The following is a 25,425-nucleotide window of genomic DNA, read 5'->3' on the forward strand; positions in this document are numbered from 1 at the left end:
GAAAAGGGTTTTATGGTAAGTAAGAAATCCTTTTATTGTACCGCTCTCCACCATGCTTCACTGCTGCCTGCAGACACTCATTATTGTACCGCTCTCCACCGTGCTTCATTGCTGCCTGCAGACACTCATTATTGTACCGCTCTCCACCATGCTTCACTGCTGCCTGCACACACTCATTATTGTACTGCTCTCCACCATGCTTCACTGCTGCCTACAGACACTCATTATTGTACCGCTCTCCACCATGCTTCACTGCTGCCTACAGACAATCATTATTGTACCGCTCTCCACCATGCTTCACTACTACCTGCACACACTCATTATTGTACTGCTCTCCACCATGCTTCACTGCTGCCTACAGACACTCATTATTGTACCTCTCTCCACCATGCTTCACTACTACCTGCAGACACTCATTATTGTACCGCTCTCCACCATGCTTCACTGCTGCTTGCAGAGACACTCATTATTGTATCGCTCTCCACCATGCTTCACTGCTGCCTGCAGACACTCATTATTGTATCGCTCTCCACCATGCTTCACTGCTGCCTGCAGACACTCATTATTGTACCGCTCTCCACCATGCTTCACTGCTGCCTGCAGACACTCATTATTGTACTGCTCTCCACCATGCTTCACTGCTGCCTACAGACACTCATTATTGTACCTCTCTCCACCATGCTTCACTACTACCTGCAGACACTCATTATTGTACCGCTCTCCACCATGCTTCACTGCTGCTTGCAGAGACACTCATTATTGTATCGCTCTCCACCATGCTTCACTGCTGCCTGCAGACACTCATTATTGTATCGCTCTCCACCATGCTTCACTGCTGCCTGCAGACACTCATTATTGTACCGCTCTCCACCATGCTTCACTGCTGCCTGCAGACACTCATTATTGTACTGCTCTCCACCATGCTTCACTGCTGCCTGCAGACACTCATTGTACCTCTCTAGCACTTCACCGAACAAACTGTCTTCGGTTACAAATATTTCAGATTGTGACTCCTTGGTCCAAAACCCCTGCTGCCATTTTTCTGCACACATTTTCTTTGTTGTCGTGCACAGCTGAGTTGCTTGGTCATACTTCTACTTGGAAGGTATGGTTTTTTTGGCTTCAACTTTTTCAAGACCACTTCTGACCAGACTTCTCTGAACAGTAGCTGGGTCCCACTAGGTTTCTGCCAGTTCTTAGCTGATGACGTTGCTGGACACCTTATGCTTTCTAAGAGAAGCAAGCATGATGTGTCTCTCATCTCCTGGCACTGTTTTCTCGGCCGACCACTACATCTACGGTCCTTAACATTGCCTGTTGCTTTGTGCCTCTGCAAAAGCGCTTTAACAGCACATCTTGAAACCCAAGTCTACTGTGAAATCTTTGCCTTGGAGAGATCTTGCTGAGTCTTGGCATGGTGTATGACCTGTGACATGAAACTGTCTTCCACAACCTTCTCTTTGTAGCAGAGTTTGGCTGTTCCTCACCCAGTTTTAAGCCTGCTACACAGCGGTTTCTGTTTCAGGTACTGACTGTGTTTCAACCTCCATATGAAGATGATGATCATTATCACCAGTTTGGTATAATAGGTTAATCATACACCTGACTATAATCCTACAACATCCCTGACAGTGTACAAGTGTACCGAGAAGGTTTCTCCATTCCTGGCAGTTAGAGCAGGAGCCTGGCTGTCAGTAGTCAGCCACGCTACTGCTTAAAAAAGATGTATGTGCAGGAAAGCCCATTAGTGGGGTCAGTAAAGAGGCGTAGTGCGGTCACATAGGAATTAGTATAGATGTTTAATGCTAATGTACAGAACTAGTATAGTGCTACATATACTGGGTGGTGCAGATGACTGGCGGAGGCCTCAGTGCCACAGCGGTCAGGGTTGGGTCTCAGGTTGCATGCTCTGAGCCATTTCCTGCTGTCGGATCGTCTCCTGAGCGTCTCGCTGCATCTTCTCTAGCTTGGTCAGGGTGACTGATTTCAGGGGTAACAGCTTTGGTTTGCACATCACCATCGTCGGGACGTCTTCAACACACAACTGTCCTACAAAAGATCAGAGATGTACGGAAATGATAAACCGTATCTGTGCCACATGATAACCGCTAACTGTTCACATCCGAATAGACTGCGCCACTTTCCACAGCGAACCTCCCTGTCTCTTTTGCTGCTGCCCTAAATCTTGACACCTGCCCAGTAATCTCCGAGCCTATAGACTTGATTTACCCCTTTTGAATATAGCGCCAGTCCCCAGCATTGGGATGGCCAGAATTTATGGTTTTATATGGACAGCCTGGGGCCCAAGAAATGCCACCGGGGCTGTCCAGAAGTAATTGAGGTATATAGTCATACAGGGGCACCCCTACCATGAGGCAACCTGACCCTGCAGGACCTCAGAGGAGCAGCAGGTTGTCACCTTGCCAGTAGAAAATAGCTGCCAGCTGGTAGCAGGCTGGCATTTCACTTAGTCTGCAACGCCAATCTTGTTGAGTCTGTGACCCCTGACCGCTGCCCTGACAGCGCTGTGCAGTATTAAGGTGCATTTAGACACACAGATAATCGCTCAAAGAATGACCTTTGAGCGATCATTTTGCATAATCTACTAATTGGTAGCTAAAACCGGGAGCTGAATTTATTCAGAGGACCACCCGCTGTTCTCTAAATAAATTTTTTGTTCTGCCATGCTGATTACAGCTGAGACAATGTAATTAGCTGTTATGAGCGGTCCCTAGGCAGAACACAGTGTGTGGTCCGTCTTATCAGCTGTTATGCTGACTAATGGATTTCAAGCCGAACTGAAATCCATCGTTCAGCAGAAAACTGAAAGATGGGCACATTTACACGCAACAATTATCGCTCAAAAGATGGCTTTCGAGCGATAATCGTTGCGTCTAAATGGGCCTTTACTGCGAGACACTATTGTACTGGGGCCACTATTTTAACTCAAATTCAGCCGTGGATCTGCTTCTGATTTTGACACCCACAACGATGGTGCAGATGGTGATGGGGTTTTTAATGCAGAAATACTGTGAGACACCCTAATAATTACGCCTGTGCTTCCACATAGGAGCGATAGCTGTTCAGTGACTGGAGGCGGAGCGTGCCAGAGATCTCTACTGCTTCTACATAGGAGCGATAGCTGTTCAGTGAATGGAGGCATAGCGTGCCAGAGATCTCTACTGCTTCCACATAGGAGTGATAGCTGTTCAGTGAATGGAGGCATAGTGTGCCAGAGATCTCTACTGCTTCCACATAGGAGCGATAGCTGTTCAGTGACTGGAGGCGAAGCGTGCCAGAGATCTCTACTGCTTCCACATAGGAGCGATAGCTGTTCAGTGAATGGAGGCATAGCGTGCCAGAGATCTCTACTGCTACTACATAGGAGCGATAGCTGTTCAGTGACTGGAGGCGGAGCGTGACAGAGATCTCTACTGCTTCCACATAGGAGCGATAGCTGTTCAGTGAATGGAGGCATAGCGTGCCAGAGATCTCTACTGCTTCCACATAGGAGCTATAGCTGTTCAGTGAATGGAGACATAGCGTGCCAGAGATCTCTACTGCTTCTATATAGGAGCGATAGCTGTTCAGTGAATGGAGGCATAGCGTGCCAGAGATCTCTACTGCTTCCACATAGGAGCGATAGCTGTTCAGTGAATGGAGGCATAGCGTGCCAGAGATCTCTACTGCTTCCACATAGGAGCGATAGCTGTTTAGTGACTGGAGGTGGAGCGTGCCAGAGATCTCTACTGCTTCCACATAGGAGCGATAGCTGTTCAGTGAATGGAGGCATAGCGTGCCAGAGATCTCTACTGCTTCCACATAGGAGCGATAGCTGTTCAGTGACTGGAGGCATAGCGTGCCAGAGATCTCTACTACTTCTACATAGGAGCGATAGCTGTTCAGTGACTGGAGGTGGAGCGTGCCAGAGATCTCTACTGCTTCCACATAGGAGCGATAGCTGTTCAGTGAATGGAGGCATAGCGTGCCAGAGATCTCTACTGCTTCCACATAGGAGCGATAGCTGTTCAGTGAATGGAGGCATAGCGTGCCAGAGATCTCTACTGCTTCCACATAGGAGCGATAGCTGTTCAGTGAATGGAGGCATAGCGTGCCAGAGATCTCTACTGCTTCCACATAGGAGCGATAGCTGTTCAGTGAATGGAGGCATAGCGTGCCAGAGATCTCTACTGCTTCCACATAGGAGCGATAGCTGTTCAGTGAATGGAGGCATAGCGTGCCAGAGATCTCTACTGCTTCCACATAGGAGCTATAGCTGTTCAGTGAATGGAGGCATAGCGTGCCAGAGATCTCTACTGCTTGCATATAGGAGCGATAGCTGTTCAGTGACTGGAGGTGGAGCGTGTCAGAGATCTCCACTGCTTCCACATAGGAGCGATAGTCGCTCAGTGACTGGAGTCAGAGCGTGCCAGAGATCTCTACTGCTTCCACATAGGAGCGATAGTCGCTCAGTGACTGGAGTCAGAGCGTGCCAGAGATCTCGACCAGGCACCCAACTCCATTCACTGTGAACAGGCAGTGCTTCAATGATGAGCGACTGCCTGTTTATACACAGAGAGAAGTCACTCACTAGTCCCTTCATTTCAGAGAGCTGAAACAAAGCAACCAGTGACTAAGCGACTTCTCACTCTGTACTGTCAGGTCCCGCATTTACACAGGGCAACTAGCACTCAGAATCACTCGATCGAGCAATTTGTTTTTGGCCGAAAAATGGCCCGTGTAACATGACCCTACTTATCACACAACACACCCAAAAAAATGGGGCGGCTCTTGACCTCAGCTTTTACTGACTTTATCAAAAACCTGCGAGGTTTTTGATAAATCTCCCTGCTCTGATCGGAAGAGTAAGAACCCAACTCCGTGCCACACATTAAACTAAAAATCTAGCAGCTTTATTAAGCTCACTGGCATAGAAGAGGGAACCTATATGGTGCAAACCCCCCCAGGTGCTTACTGCCGCTGTGATACCCCCAAATCACCGTACAAATCCTAGTAAAATGCTGGCACTCACCTTGTTTAGGGAGCACCTCCCGGAAGACGGACTTCACCTCTGGCATTGTGGATGTATAGAGGAAGATTGCAAACTCAAGTCAGGAAACGACCTCCTCGATGCTCTGTGAGGCAAATGACAGAGAGCCCCGGTTAAGGGATGTAACACGGCTGAGGGGAACGCTGCAGAATATGGGGGGCAGGGGGCCAGGCTGATAATCCGCATATAGCAGGGCACTTCGCTACTTTGATCCTCCCGACCACACCCCGAGCATCAAATTCTGGGTGAGCAGGACATAGATGCAAGTCCCTGTAAGAGTTCTATGGCAAATCCTGTGTATATGCCATCAAAACTTAGGAAGGGAGGACCCCTTTAATTATCATTTCTCGGGTTTGTGGAGGATAACCTACAATTTAACCACTTCACAACCGCCAAATATAAATTTACATTAGGCGGTTGTGATCGGTTAGCTCTGATTGCAGCAGTTAACTGCTTAGATGCTGCGGTCAAAGCTGACTGCACAATGCGCATCTAAACAGTCATATTGAGGGGTAGGTGGGGGCAATCATTCCTTCAGATGTCCCAAATAGCCTGAAGGGGCTTCATAAGAGAAAATATTTATAGGACTGCAGGGGACTGGAGGAAAGAGATTTTCTCTTATGAAGTCCCTTCAGATTGTTTGAGACATCTGGAACAATGACTGTCCGGAGAAGAGCAGGTGAGCGCTACCATGAGTCCTGTGTCATGCCAACAGTATCCCATCCTGAGACCATTCATGGGAGGTGGTTGCTTTTCAGTCTAAGAACATCAGCATCAATAAACAGGATTTCTTACTTACCGTAAAACCCTTTTCTTGACCAGGATATCGGGGATACAGAATACAGTGGGTAGTAGCTGCAAATAGGAGGCAACATAAAGCTTGAACAAAAGTTGGCTCCTCTTGCCAGCTATACCCCTTCCTGCCCTGCTGGGGAAGCTCTGTTTGTCAGCAAGCAATGGTAGAAGTCCTAGCGGATAAGCACAACCAAAACCGTGAAACACATAAACGTAAAACACAAAGACACGGTACAAAACGGGATTGTAACATCATGTGAAATCTGAGCACTGAGGGCCTCAACAGGGAGCCACGTAACCTGGTAACACAATGAAGTGAGGGTGCTGTATCCCCGATATTCTGGTCAAGAAAAGGATTTTACAGTAAGGGATATCAGGGATACAGTGGGGCGTACATGAGCAGTCCCCTTGGGTGGGTATTATAAAGCGCGGCCGCTGTCAGACCACAGCTGATTGTAGAACCTTGTGGCCGAGGGCTGCATCAGCCGATGCCACCACATGCACCCTGTAAAATTTGGTGAGAGTGTGTATAGAGGACCATGTAGCAGCATTATACACCTGCGCGGCAGACGTCCCATGGCGCACTGCCCACGATGCTCCCACAGCCCTGGTCAAGTGAGCAGTCACTCATAAGGGGGGGTCTGGCCCTTGGACTGAGAGGCCTCAGCCACTGCCGAACCAATCCAGTGCAAATAATTGCACCCTTTGAGGCGGCTTGATCATGGCGTGCGCCCTCTGGGAGCACAAACGGGCGTTAGAACGCCGGTATGAGGCTGTCTGTACCAAGTAAATTCTCAGAGCTTGAACGAGATCAAGCTTGTGAAGGGCTCGCTACATAAGATGCACCGGATGTGGACAACAGAAGGGCAAAACAATGTCCTCATTGAGGTGGAAAGCCGATACCACGTTTGGCAAAAAGGAAGGACTGCGACGTAGGACCATTTTGTCCTGATGGAAAACCACGAACGGTGGTACTGCTGAGAGTGCCGCCAATGCCGACACCCTCTGAATGGAGCTGATGGCCACCAGGAAGGCCACCTTGATGGTCAGCATGTGAGGTGACACTTTCGCAAGGGGTTTAAAGGGATGTCGCTATAGAGCGTCCAACACCAAATTGAGATCCCACGCAGGAGAGGTGAATGGTGTGGCACAGCTATATGCAATGTTTGTACTTTTGTCTTTTTGTATTCCCCCTGTCTATGTAAGCGCTGCGGAATATGTTGGCGCTATACAAATAAAGTTTATTATTATATGCGCCACCCCCTGCATGAAGGTGCAAACTGATGGAAGAGTTGCCAGCAGTCTCTGGAACAAGATAGTACGTGCCGACACTTGGCCCTTAAGGGAGCTGAGACTGAGTCCCAACTCTAACCTGACCTGCAGAAAAGCAAGGATCCTTGCAAGTGAGAACTGCATGGGATGTACGGAATGAGGTTCGCATCAGGCGAAGAAGCGCCTCCAGACGCAATAGTATATCTTCGGAGATGACTGCTTCTGCATCCTAATTATGGTGCGGATAACCAGATCTATAAATCCTTGAGCTCTCAACATCGCGGATTCAACTTCCATGTCATCAAACGCAGTGTTGGTAAATGCTGGTGGAAGAGGGGCTCTTGCAAGAGGAAGTCTTCGCGGAGCAGAAGATGACACAGCACGTCGACGGGCAGATCCATTAATTCGGCATACCATGCCTGACATGGCCAATCCGGAGCAGTGAGCAGCACTGATTTTCTTGATAATCCTGTGTAACAGAGGGAACGGTGAGAATAGGTACGGGAACTGGAACCCGGACCACTGAATGATGAGAGCGTCCATTGCTAAGGCCCGAGGGTCCTGGGATCTCGATACGAACCGCAAGATCTTGCAGTTGAGTCAGGAGGCATGAGGTGCACATCTGGCCAACCCCAAAAATGACAAAGTTGATGAAAGACGTCTGGATGAAGTCCGCAATTGCCTGGATCTACCGTCGTTCTGCTTGGGTAGTCAGCGACAAAATTGTCCACTCCAGCTATGTATACTGCCGATAACACCGGCACGTTGTCCTCGGCCAAGGCTAGGACGCCAGCCACCTCTGTCATTGCCTGAGTGCTGCGGATTCCGCCTAGGCGGTTAATATATGAAACGGCCGTTGTGTTGTCAGTCTGGACCCAGAGAGGGTGGCCTTGTAGGTGAGGCCCAAAGTTGAGAATCGACAGATAAATTGTCCAAAAATCCAGGACGTTGATTGGGAGACAAGCTTCCGCAGCGGACCAAAGGCTGACGCCAGTGGTGATCACTCTCCAGTGGAGGTTGAGGAAAGAGTATGAGAGGAGAGCAGACGACCTCCACCACTCTAGGGAGCAGCAGAGCGACTCTGCAAGACTGATCCAGGCTCATCAGATCCTTGTTCCAAAGAGAAAGCAGAATTCCCTGCAGATCCCATGAGTGAAACTGTGTGAAGGGTATGGCTGAAAGGACGCCACCTTCCAGCCATACCCTCTCATCGTGTGCCGGATGGAACCTAAAGCTGAAGCACCTAACGCTTTGCGACTGGTAGAAACACACATGCCTGCACAGTGTCCAGGGTCATCCCCAGGAATTCCAGACGTTGTGAGGGGGACGAGCATAATTCACCTTCCAGCTGAACCGAGTAAGGAGATGCGCAAACTCTCCAGGCTAGCTGTCCACGATGGATCCTTGATGAGGATATCAACCAGATAAGATATGGCTATGATTCCCCTGGAGTGAAGGAGTTCCATTACAGCTGCCAGCACCTTGGTAAAGACCCAGGCAGCCATTGCCAACCTGAAGGGGAGGGCCCAGATCTGATAATGCCTGTCTTGAATGGCAAACCGCAGGGACCGTTGATGCGCTTGCCGAATCGGAATATGTAGATATGTATCCTGGATGTCGATGGACGACAGGAATTGGGGCAGTCCAGGGACACTATGACCGAGCGGATTGACTCCATGCGAAAAAGCTGTACCTGAACGTGTTGGTTAGGTCGCTTGAGATCCCGTACTGGATGAACTAAGCCATCCTTCTTTGGCACGATGAACAGGTTTGAGTAAAACCCTGTAAAGCACTGGCCTTGCGGGACTGGCACTATGACCTGCTGCGCCGATAGATGGTTTATGGCCCTTAATTTTCTGGCCTTGGTGGAACATTTGGGAACGAGGGATGCGAAAAAACGAGCCAATGGATTGCTGATGAACTCGATGGCATCTCCAGAAGGGATGATCTCCCGAACCCAGGCGTCTGGCACAAATTGGAGCCATGTGGACTGGAACTTTGCCAACCCACCCCGTACCGTGAGGATCGGCGGTGGACGACCTTCATGCAAAGGACTTTGCGGAAGAGGGTTTTACAGAGCGAGGTCGCTGCTGCCACGCAGGGCGCGGTTTGTCGAAGAGACTTTTCTTTTCTTCTGCGAACGTGTAGCATGGTCCACTGACTGCGGGCTAGAGCGACAAAAGGAAGGAAAGGACGGGTTCACTTTGGGTGCAGGCCTAGTACGTTTTGGCCTGTTTTGAGGTAACTGAGTGCTTTTGCCCCCTGTCGCCTCTGAAATAATCTTGTACAGCTTGTCCCCAAAGAAGCGAGATCCCAGGAAGGGAAGATTAGTCAGCTTTTTCTTCAAAGCGGTGTCTGCATCCCATGCCTTCAGCCAGAGGATGAGACGTCCTAACAGTCACGGGGCATCTAGGGTGGCCTCAGAGGCGAAACCACCACCTACCTCTAGTTGCACAAAAAGCGTCTCCACTTGCAGAGAAACGTCCGCAGGGAGAGCCTCTCGCAGAAACTCTTTGGCGCATGCAACATGACATACCCATGTTTCTACAAATACCGGTCGCAGAGCAGAACCTGTCTTCCTATCATGCGGATCAGAGAATGGCACGCAATCCTCGACCGGAATGGTTGTATGCTTGGATAAGCGGGCAATCGGAAGGTCCACCCTAGGGGGGACGGACCACTTCTGGATCAAATCATGTGGAAAAGACTATAAAACATCAAAACCTTTTAACTTAGTAGGACGTTTGTCATTCCAGAGGAAGCGCTTTCTCAAACTCCTTGTGCCTGGGAAAGAGCTTAGGAGCCGCCTATGGTGTTTGAAAGAATGAGTCTCCTGATCGTCGGAAGAGCCCTCCTCAGATATATTAGTTATCTTTTACGGCGGTCATCAGGCTATCGACTGTAGCCGCCATGTTGGATGAGCGCTCCACATCAGACTCCGATACGGAACAATCCTCTGCAAGTTCCGCTTACGAAAAGTTCCAGATCCGTCGCCCGAAATGGATTGAGGGAGGTGGAGGATGAAGAAATGGACTCCGGAGAATCACTGCGGCGGCTGGAGCGTGTGCATAGTCTACTGCGAGTGGGCATGCCACGCCAAACCTCTCCACCATAGAAAGAACCGCCTGTATCAGGGATCTTAGCCATTCCGGTTCAGAATCTGTCGTGGAAGGATGCAGAGCCGGGTCATGTGGCTGCAGGAGAACTGCTTCTGGCATTGTTCACATCTATAATATGAGGGGATATCAGGTAGGGGTTCGGCTCCCTTAGAACTCAGTGACAAGATAGTAGTAGAAAAACTAGAAAACTACCACTGGCTGAGAACAATAAGGGGTTAACTTGTGCCTCCTAATGGCAGCCTTACCCACTGTACACCAGGCAAGATGCAGGAAGTCCCCTGAGGAATGGTGGCCAGCAGCCGGCACTTAGAGCACACCAGGCAACAGGAGGAAGGAGCAGGAAGACAGCCCCCACCTCCGCCCTAAGCTGCACACAAGAGGCCACGCCCTTGCGCAAGGGGAGGGGCATGGTCTAAACAATGGGCATCGCCTAACTGGCCTGAAGCCGGGGGCTCCAGGTAGCCCCCGCGCCATCACCAAGCATCCGCGGGCAGGGGGAGTCCTGAGCGGTGGCTGCAGCCGGAGCTGGATGCAGCTAGCAGGGAGTGGGAGCCTGCATGCCTGCACTAACCTGTGCGGATACCCCAACATAGAAGCCCCTTAGTCTCTGGATCTTGATGGGGCTCCAGCAGCTTCCCCTTTGATGAGTGGGCGAATGGAGCGTAGGGCACATCTGTGTATATCCCACTGAAAGCGGCGCCTGGAACTGCGCATCTTTCGTGAAAAGGGGTGCAAAGCAGCCTGCATGGCAGCCGAGGGGAAGCTAGTCTGGGCAGCTGTGCCACAATCATCTTCAGGAATGGGAAGAACAAATGAGCCATGTGGCTGCCGGTTTTCCATTCCCCTGTGGGAATATAGGAGAACCTAACCCCCCAAATATTGTGTCTTGACGTAAAATTCTTGTAGATAAGCAAATTGTGTCTGTCCTCCTTCAGACTTAAAGCTAAAACGGGGCTTCCCCAGCAGGGCAAGAAGGGGTATAGTTGACGGGGGCCCTGCCAAGATTTATGTCGCCTCCTAGTGGCAGCTACTACCCCACTGTATCCTGTATCCCCGATATTCCTGACATGAAAGAATGGGATCTAAACTTCTCCCAACCATCTAGAAGCAACCTGGTGATGAACAATTCTGTCTCAAGCATAATGGAGCGCCGTGTCACAAGGCAAAACCAATAATCAAATGGCTCTATGACAAAGCATTGACATTTTGGGTCCGTGGCCAGGAAACTCCCCAGATCTCATCCCACGGAGAACCTGCGGTCAATCCTCAAAAAGTGAGTGGACGAACAAACCCAGAAATCGTGATAAACCCCAAGTGCTAATTAGAAGGAATGAGCGTCAACGGTAAGGATTTGGCCCAGGAGCCGATATGCAGCATGTCGGGGCGAAGTGCGGAAAACCTGAAAAATAAGGGTCAACACTGTAAATATCGGGTCTTTGTTGAAATTTGATGTATCTGTCAATAAAAGGGTACAAACCTATGAAATGCTGACAATTGTACTCCAATAACCATAGAAACAGCTGACAGGGCTAAAAATACTGAAGAGCAAACTGCGTGAAAACCAAAATTTGTGTCAGTTTCAAAACTTTTGGCCATAACTGTATTGAGATTCCTGACAGCGAACCACTTGGATCTCTGGGACAAGACCAGCACGCTTTGGGTCAGGGGAACCGAGTGAGAAATTCATCACTTATTGATTATCTTAAGGTCTTCTGAGACTGAGGGAGGGAGTGTAGTCCTTTCCATCACACCAGGTGAGTCCTACAAGTTGCCATATGTACTGACACGCTGAGGATAATGACACGCTGATACTTGGGGGACGGGATAATGACACACTGATACTCGGGGGACGGGATAATGACACGCTGACACTTGGGGGGACGGGATAATGACACGCTGACACTTGGGGGGGACGGAATAATGACACGCCGACACTTGGGGGGCGGGATAATGACACGCTGATACTTCGGGGTACGGGATAATGACACGCTGACACTTGGGGGACGGGATAATGACACGCTGATACTTCGGGGTACGGGATAATGACACGCTGACACTTGGGGGACGGGATAATGACACGCTGACACTTGGGGGACAGGATAATGACACGCTGACACTTGGGGGACCGGATAATGACACGCTGACACTTGGGGGACAGGATAATGACACGCTGACACTTGGGGGGACGGGATAATGACACGCTGACACTTGGGGGGGACGGAATAATGACACGCCGACACTTGGGGGGCGGGATAATGACACGCTGATACTTCGGGGTACGGGATAATGACACGCTGACACTTGGGGGACGGGATAATGACACGCTGATACTTCGGGGTACGGGATAATGACACGCTGACACTTGGGGGACGGGATAATGACACGCTGACACTTGGGGGACAGGATAATGACACGCTGACACTTGGGGGACAGGGTAATGACACGCTGATACTTGGGGGACAGGATAATGACACGCTGACACTCGGGGGACGGGATAATGACACGCTGATACTTGGGGGACAGGATAATGACACGCTGACACTTGGGGGGCGGGATAATGACACGCCGACACTTGGGGGGCGGGATAATGACACGCTGATACTTCGGGGTACGGGATAATGACACGCTGACACTTGGGGGACGGGATAATGACACGCTGACACTTGGGGGACGGGATAATGACACGCTGATACTTGGGGGACAGGATAATGACACGCTGACACTTGGGGGACAGGATAATGACACGCTGACACTTGGGGGACAGGATAATGACACCCTGATACTTGGGGGATGGGATAATGACACGCTGACACTTGGGGGACGGGATAATGACACGCCGACACTTGGGGGGCGGGATAATGACACGCTGATACTTCGGGGTACGGGATAATGACACGCTGACACTTGGGGGACGGGATAATGACACGCTGACACTTGGGAGCAGATAATGACACTGACACTTGGGTACAGCATAATGACCCGCTGACACTTGGGGGACGGGATAATGACACGCTGACACTTGGGGGACGGGATAATGACACGCTGACACTTGGGGGACGGGATAATGACACGCTGACACTTGGGGGACGGGATAATGACAGGCTGATACTTGGGGGTTGGGATAATGAAACGCTGACACTTGGGGGACGGGATAATGACACGCTGACACTTGGGGGACGGGATAATGACACTCTGACACTTGGGGGACGGGATAATGACACGCTGACACTTGGGGGACGGGATAATGACACGCTGACACTTGGGGGACGGGATAATGACACGTTGACACTTGGGGGACGGGATAATGACACGCTGATACTTGGGGGACAGGATAATGACACCCTGATACTTGGGGGATGGGATAATGACACGCTGACACTTGGGGGACGGGATAATGACACGCTGACACTTGGGGGACGGGATAATGACACGCCGACACTTGGGGGGCGGGATAATGACACGCTGATACTTCGGGGTACGGGATAATGACACGCTGACACTTGGGGGACGGGATAATGACACGCTGACACTTGGGAGCAGATAATGACACTCTGACACTTGGGTACAGCATAATGACCCGCTGACACTTGGGGGACGGGATAATGACACGCTGACACTTGGGGGACGGGATAATGACACGCTGACACTTGGGGGACGGGATAATGACAGGCTGATACTTGGGGGTTGGGATAATGAAACGCTGATACTTGGGGGACAGGATAATGACACGCTGACACTTGGGGGACGGGATAATGACACGCTGACACTTAGGGGACGGGATAATGACACGCTGATACTTGGGGGATGGGATAATGACACGCTGACACTTAGGGGACGGGATAATGACACGCTGATACTTGGGGGATGGGATAATGACACGCTGACACTTGGGGGACGGGATAATGACACACTGACACTTGGGGGGACGGGATAATGACACGCTGACACTTGGGGGACGGGATAATGACACGCTGATACTTGGGGGACGGGATAATGACACGCTGACACTTGGGGGATGGGATAATGACACGCTGACACTTGGGGGATGGGATAATGACACGCTGACACTTGGGGGATGGGATAATGACACGCTGATACTCGGGGGATGGGATAATGACACGCTGACACTTGGGGGGACGGGATAATGACACGCTGGCACTTGGGGGAGGGGATAATGACACGCTGACACTTGGGGGATGGGATAATGACACGCCGACACTTGGGGGGACGGGATAATGACACGCTGACACTCGGGGGACGGGATAATGACACACTGATACTTGGGGGACGGGATAATGACACGCTGACACTCGGGGGACGGGATAATGACACGCCGACACTTGGGGGGCAGGATAATGACACGCTGATACTTGGGGGGCAGGATAATGACACGCTGACACTTGGGGGGCAGGATAATGACACGCTGACACTTGGGGGACGGGATAATGACACGCTGACACTTGGGGGGCAGGATAATGACACGCTGACACTTAGGGGGCAGGATAATGACACGCTGATACTTGGGGGACGGGATAATGACACGCTGATACTTGGGGGACGGGATAATGACACGCTGATACTTGGGGGACGGGATAATGACACGCTGACACTTGGGGGACGGGATAATGACACGCTGACACTTGGGGGACGGGATAATGACACGCTGACACTTAGGGGACAGGATAATGACACGCTGATACTTGGGGGACAGGATAATGACACGCTGACACTTGGGGGACAGGATAATGACATGCTGATACTTGGGGGACGGGATAATGACACGCTGATACTTGGGGGACAGGATAATGACACGCTGACACTTGGGGGACAGGATAATGACATGCTGATACTTGGGGGACGGGATAATGACACGCTGACACTTGGGGGACGGGATAATGACACGCTGACACTTGGGGGATGGGATAATGACACGCTGACACTTGGGGGACGGGATAATGACACGCTGACACTTGGGGGACGGGATAATGACACGCTGACACTTGGGGGATGGGATAATGACATGCTGACACTTGGGGGGACAGGATAATGACACGCTGACACTCGGGGGGACGGGACAATGACACGCTGATACTTGGGGGACAGGATAATGACACACTGATACTTGGGGGACGGGATAATGACACGCTGACACCTGGGGGACGGGATAATGACACGCTGATACTTGGGGGAGGGGATAATGACACGCTGACACTTGGGGGATGGGATAATGACACGCTGACACTTGGGGGACGGGATAATGACACGCTGACACTTGGGGGATGGGATAATGACACGCTGACACTCGGGGGGACGGGACAATGACACGCTGATACTTGGGGGGCGGGATAATGACACACTGATACTTGGGGGACGGGATAATGACACGCTGACACCTGGGGGACGGGATAATGACACGCTGATACTTGGGGGACGGGATAATGACACGCTGATACTTGGGGGACGGGATAATGAAACGCTGACACTTGGGGGACGGGATAATGACACGCTGATACTTGGGGGACGGGATAATGACACGCTGACACTTGGGGGACGGGATAATGACACGCTGATACTTGGGGGACGGGATAATGACACGCTGACACTTGGGGGACAGGATAGTGACACTTGGGGGACAGGATAGTGACACGCTGATACTTGGGGGACAGGATAATGACACGCTGACACTTGGGGGACAGGATAGTGACACGCTGATACTTGGGGGACGGGATAATGACACGCTGATACTTGGGGGAGGGGATAATGACACGCTGATACTTGGGGGACGGGATAATGACACGCCGACACTTGGGGGACGGGATAGTGACACGCTGATACTTGGGGGACAGGATAATGACACGCTGACACTTGGGGGACAGGATAGTGACACGCTGATACTTGGGGGACGGGATAATGACACGCCGACACTTGGGGGACGGGATAATGACACGCTGACACTTGGGGGACGGGATAATGACACGCTGATACTTGGGGGACGGGATAATGACACGCCGACAGTTGGGGGACGGGATAATGACACGCTGATACTTGGGGGACGGGATAATGACACGCTGACACTTGGGGGACGGGATAATGACACGCTGATACTTGGGGGACGGGATAATGACACGCTGATACTTGGGGGATGGGATAATGACACGCTGACACTTGCGGGTCGGGATAATGACACGCTGACACTTGGGGGCCGACATTCGGGGTGTTTTTCTTCCCCTCCCCCCAGTTATTTACCTGTTCAGCAGCAGATAAACATCCCAATCCTACAGCCTTCGGTTACTTAGTAACGAGTGACGTCATCACGTACGTACAGTTTGCGCAATGCACGCTGGGACATGTAGTGTTTTCCGTCAGGAGGCGCAGTGAAGACTCTCCGTTCTTGTTCGACGGTAGCTGGCAGTATTCTGGTATAGATGAGCACGAGCAGTGATTGCGCCGCCGCGCTGTTAGCACTCTTGTGTGTAATAAAGGAATGTGTGACATTTGAATTACAATAAAGCTTGTTGAAGCCAAAGGAAAGAATATCGCGATAAAGAACGCGACTCACGTTGGAGGGCGTGAGAACTGACTATGTGACGGAGTAGGCGGGGCCTGCAGGCAGGTGGTCACGTGAGTGGAAGGGAGGGGAGCGCGGTGACGTCACGCGTCGCAGAGCGGAGGAGGAGGCGGAGAGGAGGAGGATGGCGGCGGAGCGGGGAGACGGGCGGAGGAGGAAGGACGCTGTTACGGTGCGTGTGAGCCCGGGCCTCGGCTCTGTGTGCGCGCGCCCTTGGCGTTGTGTGCGGGGATGTGTGCAGCCGGGGGGACTGGAGGCCCTGCAGCCTGGGCCCGCCTCATAGGGACTACCGAGAGACCCCGGCCGCGGGTGAGAGAATGGCGCCCCCGTCACCCGCTGTGGGCGCAGCGCCCGCTGTATGGCATCCTAACAGTGTGAGAACATTGGGGTCCCCATCTTTGTCTCCCCCTCCTGGTGTGTGGTGGTCCTGGGGCCCTTCCCCCACAACCCCACGGTGTGAGAGCAGTGCTGCCCCCCTTGCTGTGGCGCTGCTGCTCTCTTTCTACCCCATTTCCCGGTGTTGTGGCGCCGCTGCTCCCCCACCCCCTTCTTTCCTGGTGTTGTGGCGCCGCTGCTCCCCCTCCACCTCCCTTTCCCGATGCTGCTGCGGCGGCGCCGCTGCTCTTGCCCTCCCCTTTCCCGATGCTGCTGCAGCGGCGCCGCTGCTCTTGCCCTCCCCTCTTGCCCTCCCCTCTCCCGATGCGGCGGCGGCGCTCCCCCCGCCCACCCCCCTTCTTGGTGTTGGGGGAACCTACATAAAGGGTATTTGCCCAGTTCTGCTACAGACGTCTTGTGTGACGGCACATTCAGGACCGCAGCGCTATCCTCGCACTCGCTGAGCCGTCAGGCTTGTGCACAACACTCAGGACCGCAGCGCTATCCTCGCACTCGCTGAGCCCATCAGGCCTGTGCACAACACTCAGGACCGCAGCGCTATCCTCGCTCTCGCTGAGCCCTCAGGCCTGTTAGCCACATTCAGGACCGCAGCGCTATCCTCGCACTCGCAGAGCCGTCAGGCCAGTTAGCCACATTCAGGACCGCAGCGCTATCCTCGCACGCGCAGAGCCGTCAGGCCTGTGCGCCACATTCAGGACCGCAGCGCTATCCTCGCACGCGCTGAGCCGTCAGGCCTGTGCGCCACATTCAGGACCGCAGCGCTATCCTCGCACGCGCTGAGCCGTCAGGCCTGTGCGCCACATTCAGGACCGCAGCGCTATCCTCGCACTCGCTGAGCCGTCAGGCTTGTGCACAACACTCAGGACCGCAGCGCTATCCTCGCACTCGCTGAGCCCTCAGGCCTGTGCACAACACTCAGGACCGCAGTGCTATCCTCGCCCTCGCTGAGCCGTCAGGCCTGTGCGCCACATTCAGTACCGCAGCGCTATCCTCGCACTCGCTGAGCCGTCAGGCCTGTTCTTTGTGGGACAACTTGTAGTTTTTATTGGTACCATTTTGAGGTTTAAAAATAATGTTGTTTTTTTTCCTGTTTTAGGGATACGAGGTAAAGAAAAAATGTTTATTTGGCACCTAAATTATTTTTTTAATGGAACTTACTGTGCTGGGTAAATATTTTCTCGTACGGCTGTTATGGGTGCGGCAACACCAATTATGTTTTTTGTTATAGCCTTGTGTAAGGGGAGTTTTTTTGGTCAGCAATGACAGCAGCATCTGTGGCTTCACGTTGTAGAGGGGTAAGTCCTCATCGTTTTACTCCTTTTCTGGAGAAAACCCCCATATGTGACAATCAGGGAGCAAATGTGCTCCCTGGTTGATGGGGGAGATATGCAGGAGAATCGCAGATCTTCTCTGCTGCCTCTGGTCTAACATTGGAAACTGGCAGCTGTAGATTCAGTATTGCTGTTCCCACTTCACACAGCTGTAGCTCCGGCTCTGTAAGGCCTACGGACGCACCATTACAGACCCAAGAATCCTCGCTTTAAAATGACACCAGAAGCCTGTTGGTGGCGCTATTGGGGCCAGAAGCAGAAGAAACTCTGTTCGTCCGAAATGGTAATGTTTCCTGCAGAGTGAACGGCGCTTCTCTCAAACTGCCGGGGGGTTAATATCCGCCGGGGTCCCAAAAGTTGCAGACCCCATCAGTGACCGGGGCGTTGCTGCGGGGTCCGGAGCCTCTGTAGGAGCTGCTGCGTTAGCGGGAGATCTCGCTGAGTTGCACAGTCTGGACTCTGCACTGATACATTGTAGCAGATGATCAGAACGGACGAGGGCCACACAAGGGAGCAGCAAGCGCCGAGCTTCTCAGTTATCCTGACTCTAGAAATGCATTGAGACTCGAGACCTTCAGTTTGTGCGTTTTCCCAATTTTTCATTGGCCTTCTGTTACACGGACTGCGGGCGCCGCTTATCTCCAGTTTTTCTTTTTTTTTTTTTCCAATCTTGTAGTCAATGGGAAACCTAAAAAAAACAAACTAGAAGGCAGAAGATTTTCCGTTACGTTTTTGTATTGGGTTTTATTTCCGAGCACGCGCAGAGGGCGGGCCCACGCCAAAATAACGGGAGGCGAAGATAAACAAGCAGGACAAAAAATGAATATGTTTAAAATGCTGAAAAACATAAATGGACTGAAAAGACAATACTTTCCACTTCTTTCCAAGCCTCCGTCTGATGGCGCTGCCTACCTTTCGTTTCACTCTTGTTCTGTCCTTTCCAGCGACTCGGTCGGACAGACTGGACACAGATGTAACAAGATCAGTGTAAACGGTGTTCGTCAGACTCGAGGCGCCGCCAACAAGGTACTAGGAGGCTTGTGGTATTACCTTGTCTGCGCTGATGGAGGAGGGCACTAGAGAAGAAGCCGGACTTGCGTTGCTGCAGAGCCCCCTAGTGTTATCAATATGGCCGTCCCCATACAGGATTGTGACAGATGCTAGATTTCCTAGCAGAAGACCCGGTGGGGGAGGGGAGGCTTTATTTGATCTGCTCAGCTTCACCTTTAATTGGACAGTTTGGCTTGTAAATCCTCCCAGAGGTGTAACTGCTGCAGCGCAATAACCGGCGTCGGGAGCCGCAATAACCGGTGTCGGGAGCGGCAATAACCAGTGTCGGGAGCGGCAATAACCAGTGTCGGGAGCGGCAATAACCGGTGTCGGGAGCGGCAATAACCGGTGTCGGGAGCGGCAATAACCGGTGTCGGGAGCCGCAGACACTTGTACTGTTGGGCCGCAGTCCGGGCCCTAAAGTGTCCTTATTCCTTTGATGTCACTTCAGGGTTTTCTTTGCAACAATGTTGTTTTCTACAGAATCTGTTACATTGTGCAGCAGATGATAGAGCCGAGGCTGGGTGGCTATATATGTGACCGGGCCCCCTTACAGCCCCCGGCCCCTCTCACGATTGGTACTGCCCTGTATAGTTATTCTCCCCGTGACCCCGGAGCATAAAATCATGTGACAAGTTTTCCGTGGATCAGTTTCAGTGTGAATCCACATTAGATGGGAAAATCCAGCAATTGGAGGGACGTCCAACAAGGCCGGTCATCGGTGCTAGACTAGCCGGGGTCTCACTGCCAACCGCGCGGGGTTCTCGTGTAACAGCGTGGAGAGTATACAGAGAATGGCGCGATCGAGGAAAACATCCAGCAAAAGGGGATCCTGCGGACGGAAACAACTCCTCACTGAAAGGGGTCGGAGGAGGATGTCAGGAATCGTTCTGACCAACAGGCTGCACAGTCAGCTGAATACAACGCTGGAGCTCCAAATTACGTGTCCAAACGCACAACTCGCCATTCCTCCGCACGGAGGGTATAACAGCGGACGACCAGTTCCAGCGCCATTGTGTCTAAGAGAAACAGAGACTCCAGCGGGCAAAAGAGCGCAAAACTTTTATCACTGAGCAGCGGGAAAACATCTCCTGGTCAGATGGAGCCAGATTTGTGTTGCTGATGGGAGGGCAGAATTTGGCACAAGCAGCATGAATCGCTGACCCCTTCCTGTCAGCATGGCACATCATGGTCCTCTATCTGTGGATGGACACCACATGTTGCTGTAAGCTCTATTTTCTCTAGCTACTGGTGCAATCAGTCATGACTTACCCCCAGGGTGATCTCACATCGCGACCTTTTCGTTCCGCTTACACGCCGCCCGCGATGGAGGCAAGCCGTGAGGTTCTCACTCGTCCAGTTTCAGACGGCATTATAATCGGTGCCGGCTCGTTTTCTTCTCATGAAACTGAGTGACAAGCGTGCGAGAACGGCCTGACCCGAGAATGCTGCGGTCTGACCGGGCCGCCCGGGCAATTTGATATCTCCAGCTTCTTCGCTGAGGCAAACCAGGATCATGCGGTTCTCGGCTTGTGTTAAAGGGCCCTTGGTTGAGGGCCCTTAGATAAAGACGAACTCCCTAAGGGCTCACACCCGCGTACCGTACGATATCCCTGCGATGTGAGGGAGACCGCATGATGATGAGAGCGATGACTTCAGGGGTTTCGTTCTCATTTGCGATGTTTTTACTGTAATCTCATATCACAAAGAAGAATCTGTGACCTCACCCATTGTTATCAATGAGGGGGGGGGGGCAGTGCTAGCACCGCTGAAATCATAGGGAGAACATTGCGCTCCCCCGACACAGCTATGGCAGGGGGTTCCTTCATCTCCGCGGGGGGTGAAGGAAGTCTTTCACTATATTGCCTGCACTTACACCCCACACGGGTGATGTACGGCTCAACGACCAGTCTGCACAGAGGATGGTGCTATGTCCCCCAGTTGTAGGCTGACGTCCCACAGCCTTCTCGAGGTGGAATACCTCCCTCGCTGCTGTCCAGTTCACATCGCCTCCACAACCGGCAGTTGTGACTCTCATCATCATGACATTTTAGGTTGTTTTTTTGTTTTAAAGTTCACTTCTCCCATATTTGGTGTGAGTGGAGGGCCACTGCCGCAGGGGTCCGACCGTCGGGCCTCTAGCTCCTAGTTCAGATACAGTATGTGACTCGGATCAGTACAGGATAAGTAATGTATGTATACAGTGACTCCACCAGCAGAATAGTGAGTGCAGCTCTGGGGTGTAATACAGGATGTAACTCAGGAGCAGTACAGGATAAGTAATGTATGTACACAGTGACTCCACCAGCAGAATAGTGAGTGCGGCTCTGCAGTATAATACAGGATGTAACTCAGGATCAGTACAGGATAAGTACTGTATGTACACAGTGACTCCACCAGCAGAATAGTGAGTGCAGCTCTGGAGTATAATACAGGATGTAACTCAGGATCAGTAAAGGATAAGTAATGTATGTACACAGTGACTCCAGCAGCAGAATAGTGAGTGCAGCTCTGGAGGATAATACATGATGTAACTCAGGAGCAGTACAGGATAAGTAATGAATGTACACAGTGACTCCACCAGCAGAATAGTGAGTGCAGCTCTGGAGTATAATACAGGATGTAACTCAGGAGCAGTACAGGATAAGTAATGTATGTACACCATGGCTCCACCAGCAGAATAGTGAGTGCAGCTCTGGAGTATAATACAGGATGTAACTCGGGATCAGTACAGGATAAGTAATGTATGTACACAGTGACTCCACCAGCAGAATAGTGAGTGCAGCTCTGGAGTATAATACAGGATAAGTAATGTATGTACACGGTGACCCTGGTAATGAGCAGTTTGGAGGTGTCTGGCAGCTGCTGTGTGCCGCACCCCTTTGAGCTGAACTACATGACTTTATGGGGGAGTCCGCGCTGAAAAGGTTATGTGATGGTCGGCCCGCTGTATGGGAGAATGAACAGCTTGTTTGTCTCCTGCTCGGGTGCCCTTTAACATCCCCACCAGGTCCAAGGGCACATAAAGGGGTCTCCTTCCACACCACATAGGGCTGTTGAATTACGGAGCAGAGCCTTTCCATATCTATGGGGCAGGAAAGGGTTAATGTTTGCCTCCTGTTTATAAGATGCTACACAGCATCTTCTCCGTGTAACCTGCGGAGCTGCTGGATGCCCCGGAGTCTCTGTGGCGGGTTGAGGTTTTGGATGGGCAGGGACACAGGTACAAAGGAATACGCCGCCTTGTAAAAGAAGGGGAGTATTGTGTCAGGAAGGGTTAAGTGTCGCCTCGTGATCGCCGCGCCGCACACGCCCTGCTCGTTATGTTCATAAAGCTGAGAAGCCTCATTACAAAATATGCGGTTTGGGCTTTATAAGACTCTGCATTGTCTTATTGTCTGACTGCTCCTTCAGGTAAACGGAGGGGAGGGGGGGGGGCTTACTTGATAGCAAGTGACGGCTAAAGGGGCGCCGCGGTCTACGGGCCACACCATGGAGACTATATAGAGTGTAATCAGTGTACAAAGAAAAGGTCTGCAACTTTCTAGTATACTATTTCAATCCTTCAGCCTTTTTAAGATCTCTGCTTGCTGTGAGTGAATGGAAACCCATGGCGACCTTCTCAAAGCCCCACAAGGGGTTGTTAACCACTGCAGGACCACCCAACTATAAACGTCCCAAAACCCACATATTTGGTATTGGAAAATGTCCAAACTATTTAAATATAGAACGGTCTGTCTGCAGTGCACGGGCCTAAAGAAACACAAAAACAGCCAGAATTGCAGTGTTTTGGGTTTTTTTCCCCCTGGCTTCTAAAAAAAAATGTTGTTTCTTAGGCGATCAAAAAGATGTATGTACCCCAAAATGATAAGAAAAGCTACAGTTCTGCAAGAAACGAGCCCCGCAGCCGCAGCGCTGAATTATCTCAGAATGCGGCAACAAAAAGCTAATATTATTTTTTTTTTTTTTTTTTTAAAGTAGAGAACATAAAAAAAAAATATTATAAATTGGTAATCGCAGCAACCCGGAGGGCGGGGCTCATGTCATTTTTACTTCGATGTGAGCACTTTGAAAATTAAACCCACCAAAAATGACAGAATACGTTTTTAAAAGGTCAGAAAGTAAAAAAAAAACTGCAAAAGTTTTTCATTACATTAAATGGTATCCTTTAAAAAAAAAAAAAAGTTGCAAAAACCTCCTGCCGACGTGTCGGTGGAAAAATTAAGCCTTTATGGCTCTTGGAAGGCGGGGAGGAAGAAATGAAAGTTGAGTTGTAAATCTCTGGTACTGAAGGGGTTAAATCGTGTACCACATCGTGCGGCATACGAGCGCCATGGGATGTCTGTAACTCCTTAAGAACGCCCCCCCCCCCCCCCCCCACTTCCCGGACATTTTCAGATTTTCCTCCCTTTTTAAAATTAAATTAAACAAAAGTAGTTGTTTTTAACTGTCGCCATCGCCGTCTGCGGGTGTTTTTGGGGGACGGGTTGTACTTTTCACGGGTGTTTTTGGGGGACGGGTTGTACTTTTCACGGGTGTTTTTGCGGGACGGGTTGTACTTTTCACGGGTGTTTTTGCGGGGCGGGTTGTACTTTTCAGTTGGTACCATATAATGTACCGCAAAAACAGTAAGTGGAGTGAAATGGAAAAACGAAATCCCCCCCCCCCCATCTTTGGATGCGTCTTGTTTCTACGGCGCACACGCTGCTACAAGAATGGCGTCGCTATTCTGCGGTCGGTCCGATTACTGTGATTACCCGGGTTTTCTTTGTTTTGCTGTACTGCCTAATTTAACTATCTAATTCTCGTTAATTTTCTGACCGTTTCTTTTATTTCTCCGTTAACCGTTTTTGCGAGGGCTCGTTTTTTTTGCGGGACGTCCCGTAGTTTCTATCAGTAGCATTTTGGAGTAAATGCAACTTTTTGATCTTTTTATTACATTTTTTTTTTCTTAAAGACAGGATGACCAAAAAAAGTGAAATTCTGGCGATTTCTGTGTTTTTCTTTCTTCTGACGGCGTTCGCTGTTAGGTAAATGCGTTACTTTCGTAGATCGAACTTTCACGAATGCAGCAATAACAAATATGTGTGCGTGTGTTATTTAGATTCTTTTAGTATAAATATGGCAAAAGGGTTTTTTTAAACTTTCTTAACTTTTTTTTTTTTTTTTAATAACTTTTTAAACTAATTCTTAAATCTATATATATATATTTTTTAAAGCCCCCTTGGGGAAAACGTACGTTCGATGCTTTGGTCGCTCCTGCAGTATGATGTTATACCGCGATTTGACAAGTGTACAATGGCAGCCCTGGGGGATCTTATCACATGGGGCAGTGTGGAACCCCCAAACATCGATCGGGCAATTAAGTGCTGCTATCAGAATTGATAGAACATGCTGCGAGGAGAAAAAAAACGTGCTCATGTAAATACGGCTATTCAAAAGAATGGATTTAATTCTCGTGCGAGCTTTGCGCTATACCGTTCGTGTGAATAAGCCCTCTTCCGCAGCGATGAGAAATTCCTTTCTGATTAATGGGGTCAACCGCTCCAGCAGTCCCATTGAAATGAAGGCACATCCTCAACTGCAACTCCATTTGTTCTGCAATCTCCAAGACCCCCAGTTTTAAGAATCCGTAGGGGTCCCAGCAGCTGGACCGCCGATGAGAAGAAAGGGATTTCCCATCCTATGGATAACTTTGTACAAAATTTGGATTTTATCGCCTATCCACAGGATAAGTGATGGATCTGATCGACACAGCGATCTAGAGAACAGGGTCCAATCTCCGGCTCTTGCTGCAGCCCCTGCGGTGAGGAGGAGATTGAATGGCACGGCGGTGGCCCTTGT

The 25,425-nt window shown here is 50.8% G+C and overlaps 2 protein-coding genes across 3 annotated transcripts in view; one reads left to right on the forward strand and one right to left on the reverse strand.

Moving 5' to 3' along the window:
• Nucleotides 1-1,780: 1,780 nt before the first annotated feature.
• BBIP1 (BBSome interacting protein 1) lies at nucleotides 1,781-16,696 on the reverse strand. Of its 2 annotated transcripts, XM_066601414.1 has the most exons (4): nucleotides 16,483-16,696; nucleotides 11,528-11,635; nucleotides 5,033-5,135; nucleotides 1,781-2,049 (listed from the first exon to the last, which is right to left on the reverse strand). In XM_066601414.1, the coding sequence occupies exons 3-4, from the start codon at nucleotides 5,076-5,078 to the stop codon at nucleotides 1,883-1,885; spliced, it is 213 nt and encodes a 70-aa protein (XP_066457511.1). In that variant the 5' UTR covers nucleotides 5,079-5,135; nucleotides 11,528-11,635; nucleotides 16,483-16,696; the 3' UTR covers nucleotides 1,781-1,882. The 2 variants fall into 2 exon arrangements, with proteins under 2 accessions (XP_066457511.1, XP_066457510.1); XM_066601413.1 differs by lacking the exon at nucleotides 11,528-11,635 and having other exon boundaries at nucleotides 16,483-16,694.
• A 179-nt stretch (nucleotides 16,697-16,875) lies between these two features.
• The window catches only part of SHOC2 (SHOC2 leucine rich repeat scaffold protein), a 39,268-nt gene continuing 30,718 nt past the window's right edge, over nucleotides 16,876-25,425 (forward strand). The window contains exon 1 of the mRNA XM_066601415.1: nucleotides 16,876-16,976. The gene's annotated coding sequence lies outside the window, so the exon portion shown is untranslated. The remainder of the gene's footprint in view (nucleotides 16,977-25,425) is intronic.

The sequence above is a fragment of the Eleutherodactylus coqui genome, chromosome 4 (genome assembly GCF_035609145.1).
Source record: "Eleutherodactylus coqui strain aEleCoq1 chromosome 4, aEleCoq1.hap1, whole genome shotgun sequence".
Taxonomy (NCBI): domain Eukaryota; kingdom Metazoa; phylum Chordata; class Amphibia; order Anura; family Eleutherodactylidae; genus Eleutherodactylus; species Eleutherodactylus coqui.

Excerpts from the sequence above, each read along its gene's own strand:
- BBIP1 (XM_066601414.1), bottom strand. The coding sequence starts at position 5,078 with ATGCCAGAGGTGAAGTCCGTCTTCCGGGAGGTGCTCCCTAAACAAG. Across the intron at positions 2,050-5,032 it reads GGAGGTGCTCCCTAAACAAG|GACAGTTGTGTGTTGAAGAC; the intron begins GTGAGTGCCAGC and ends GATCTTTTGTAG.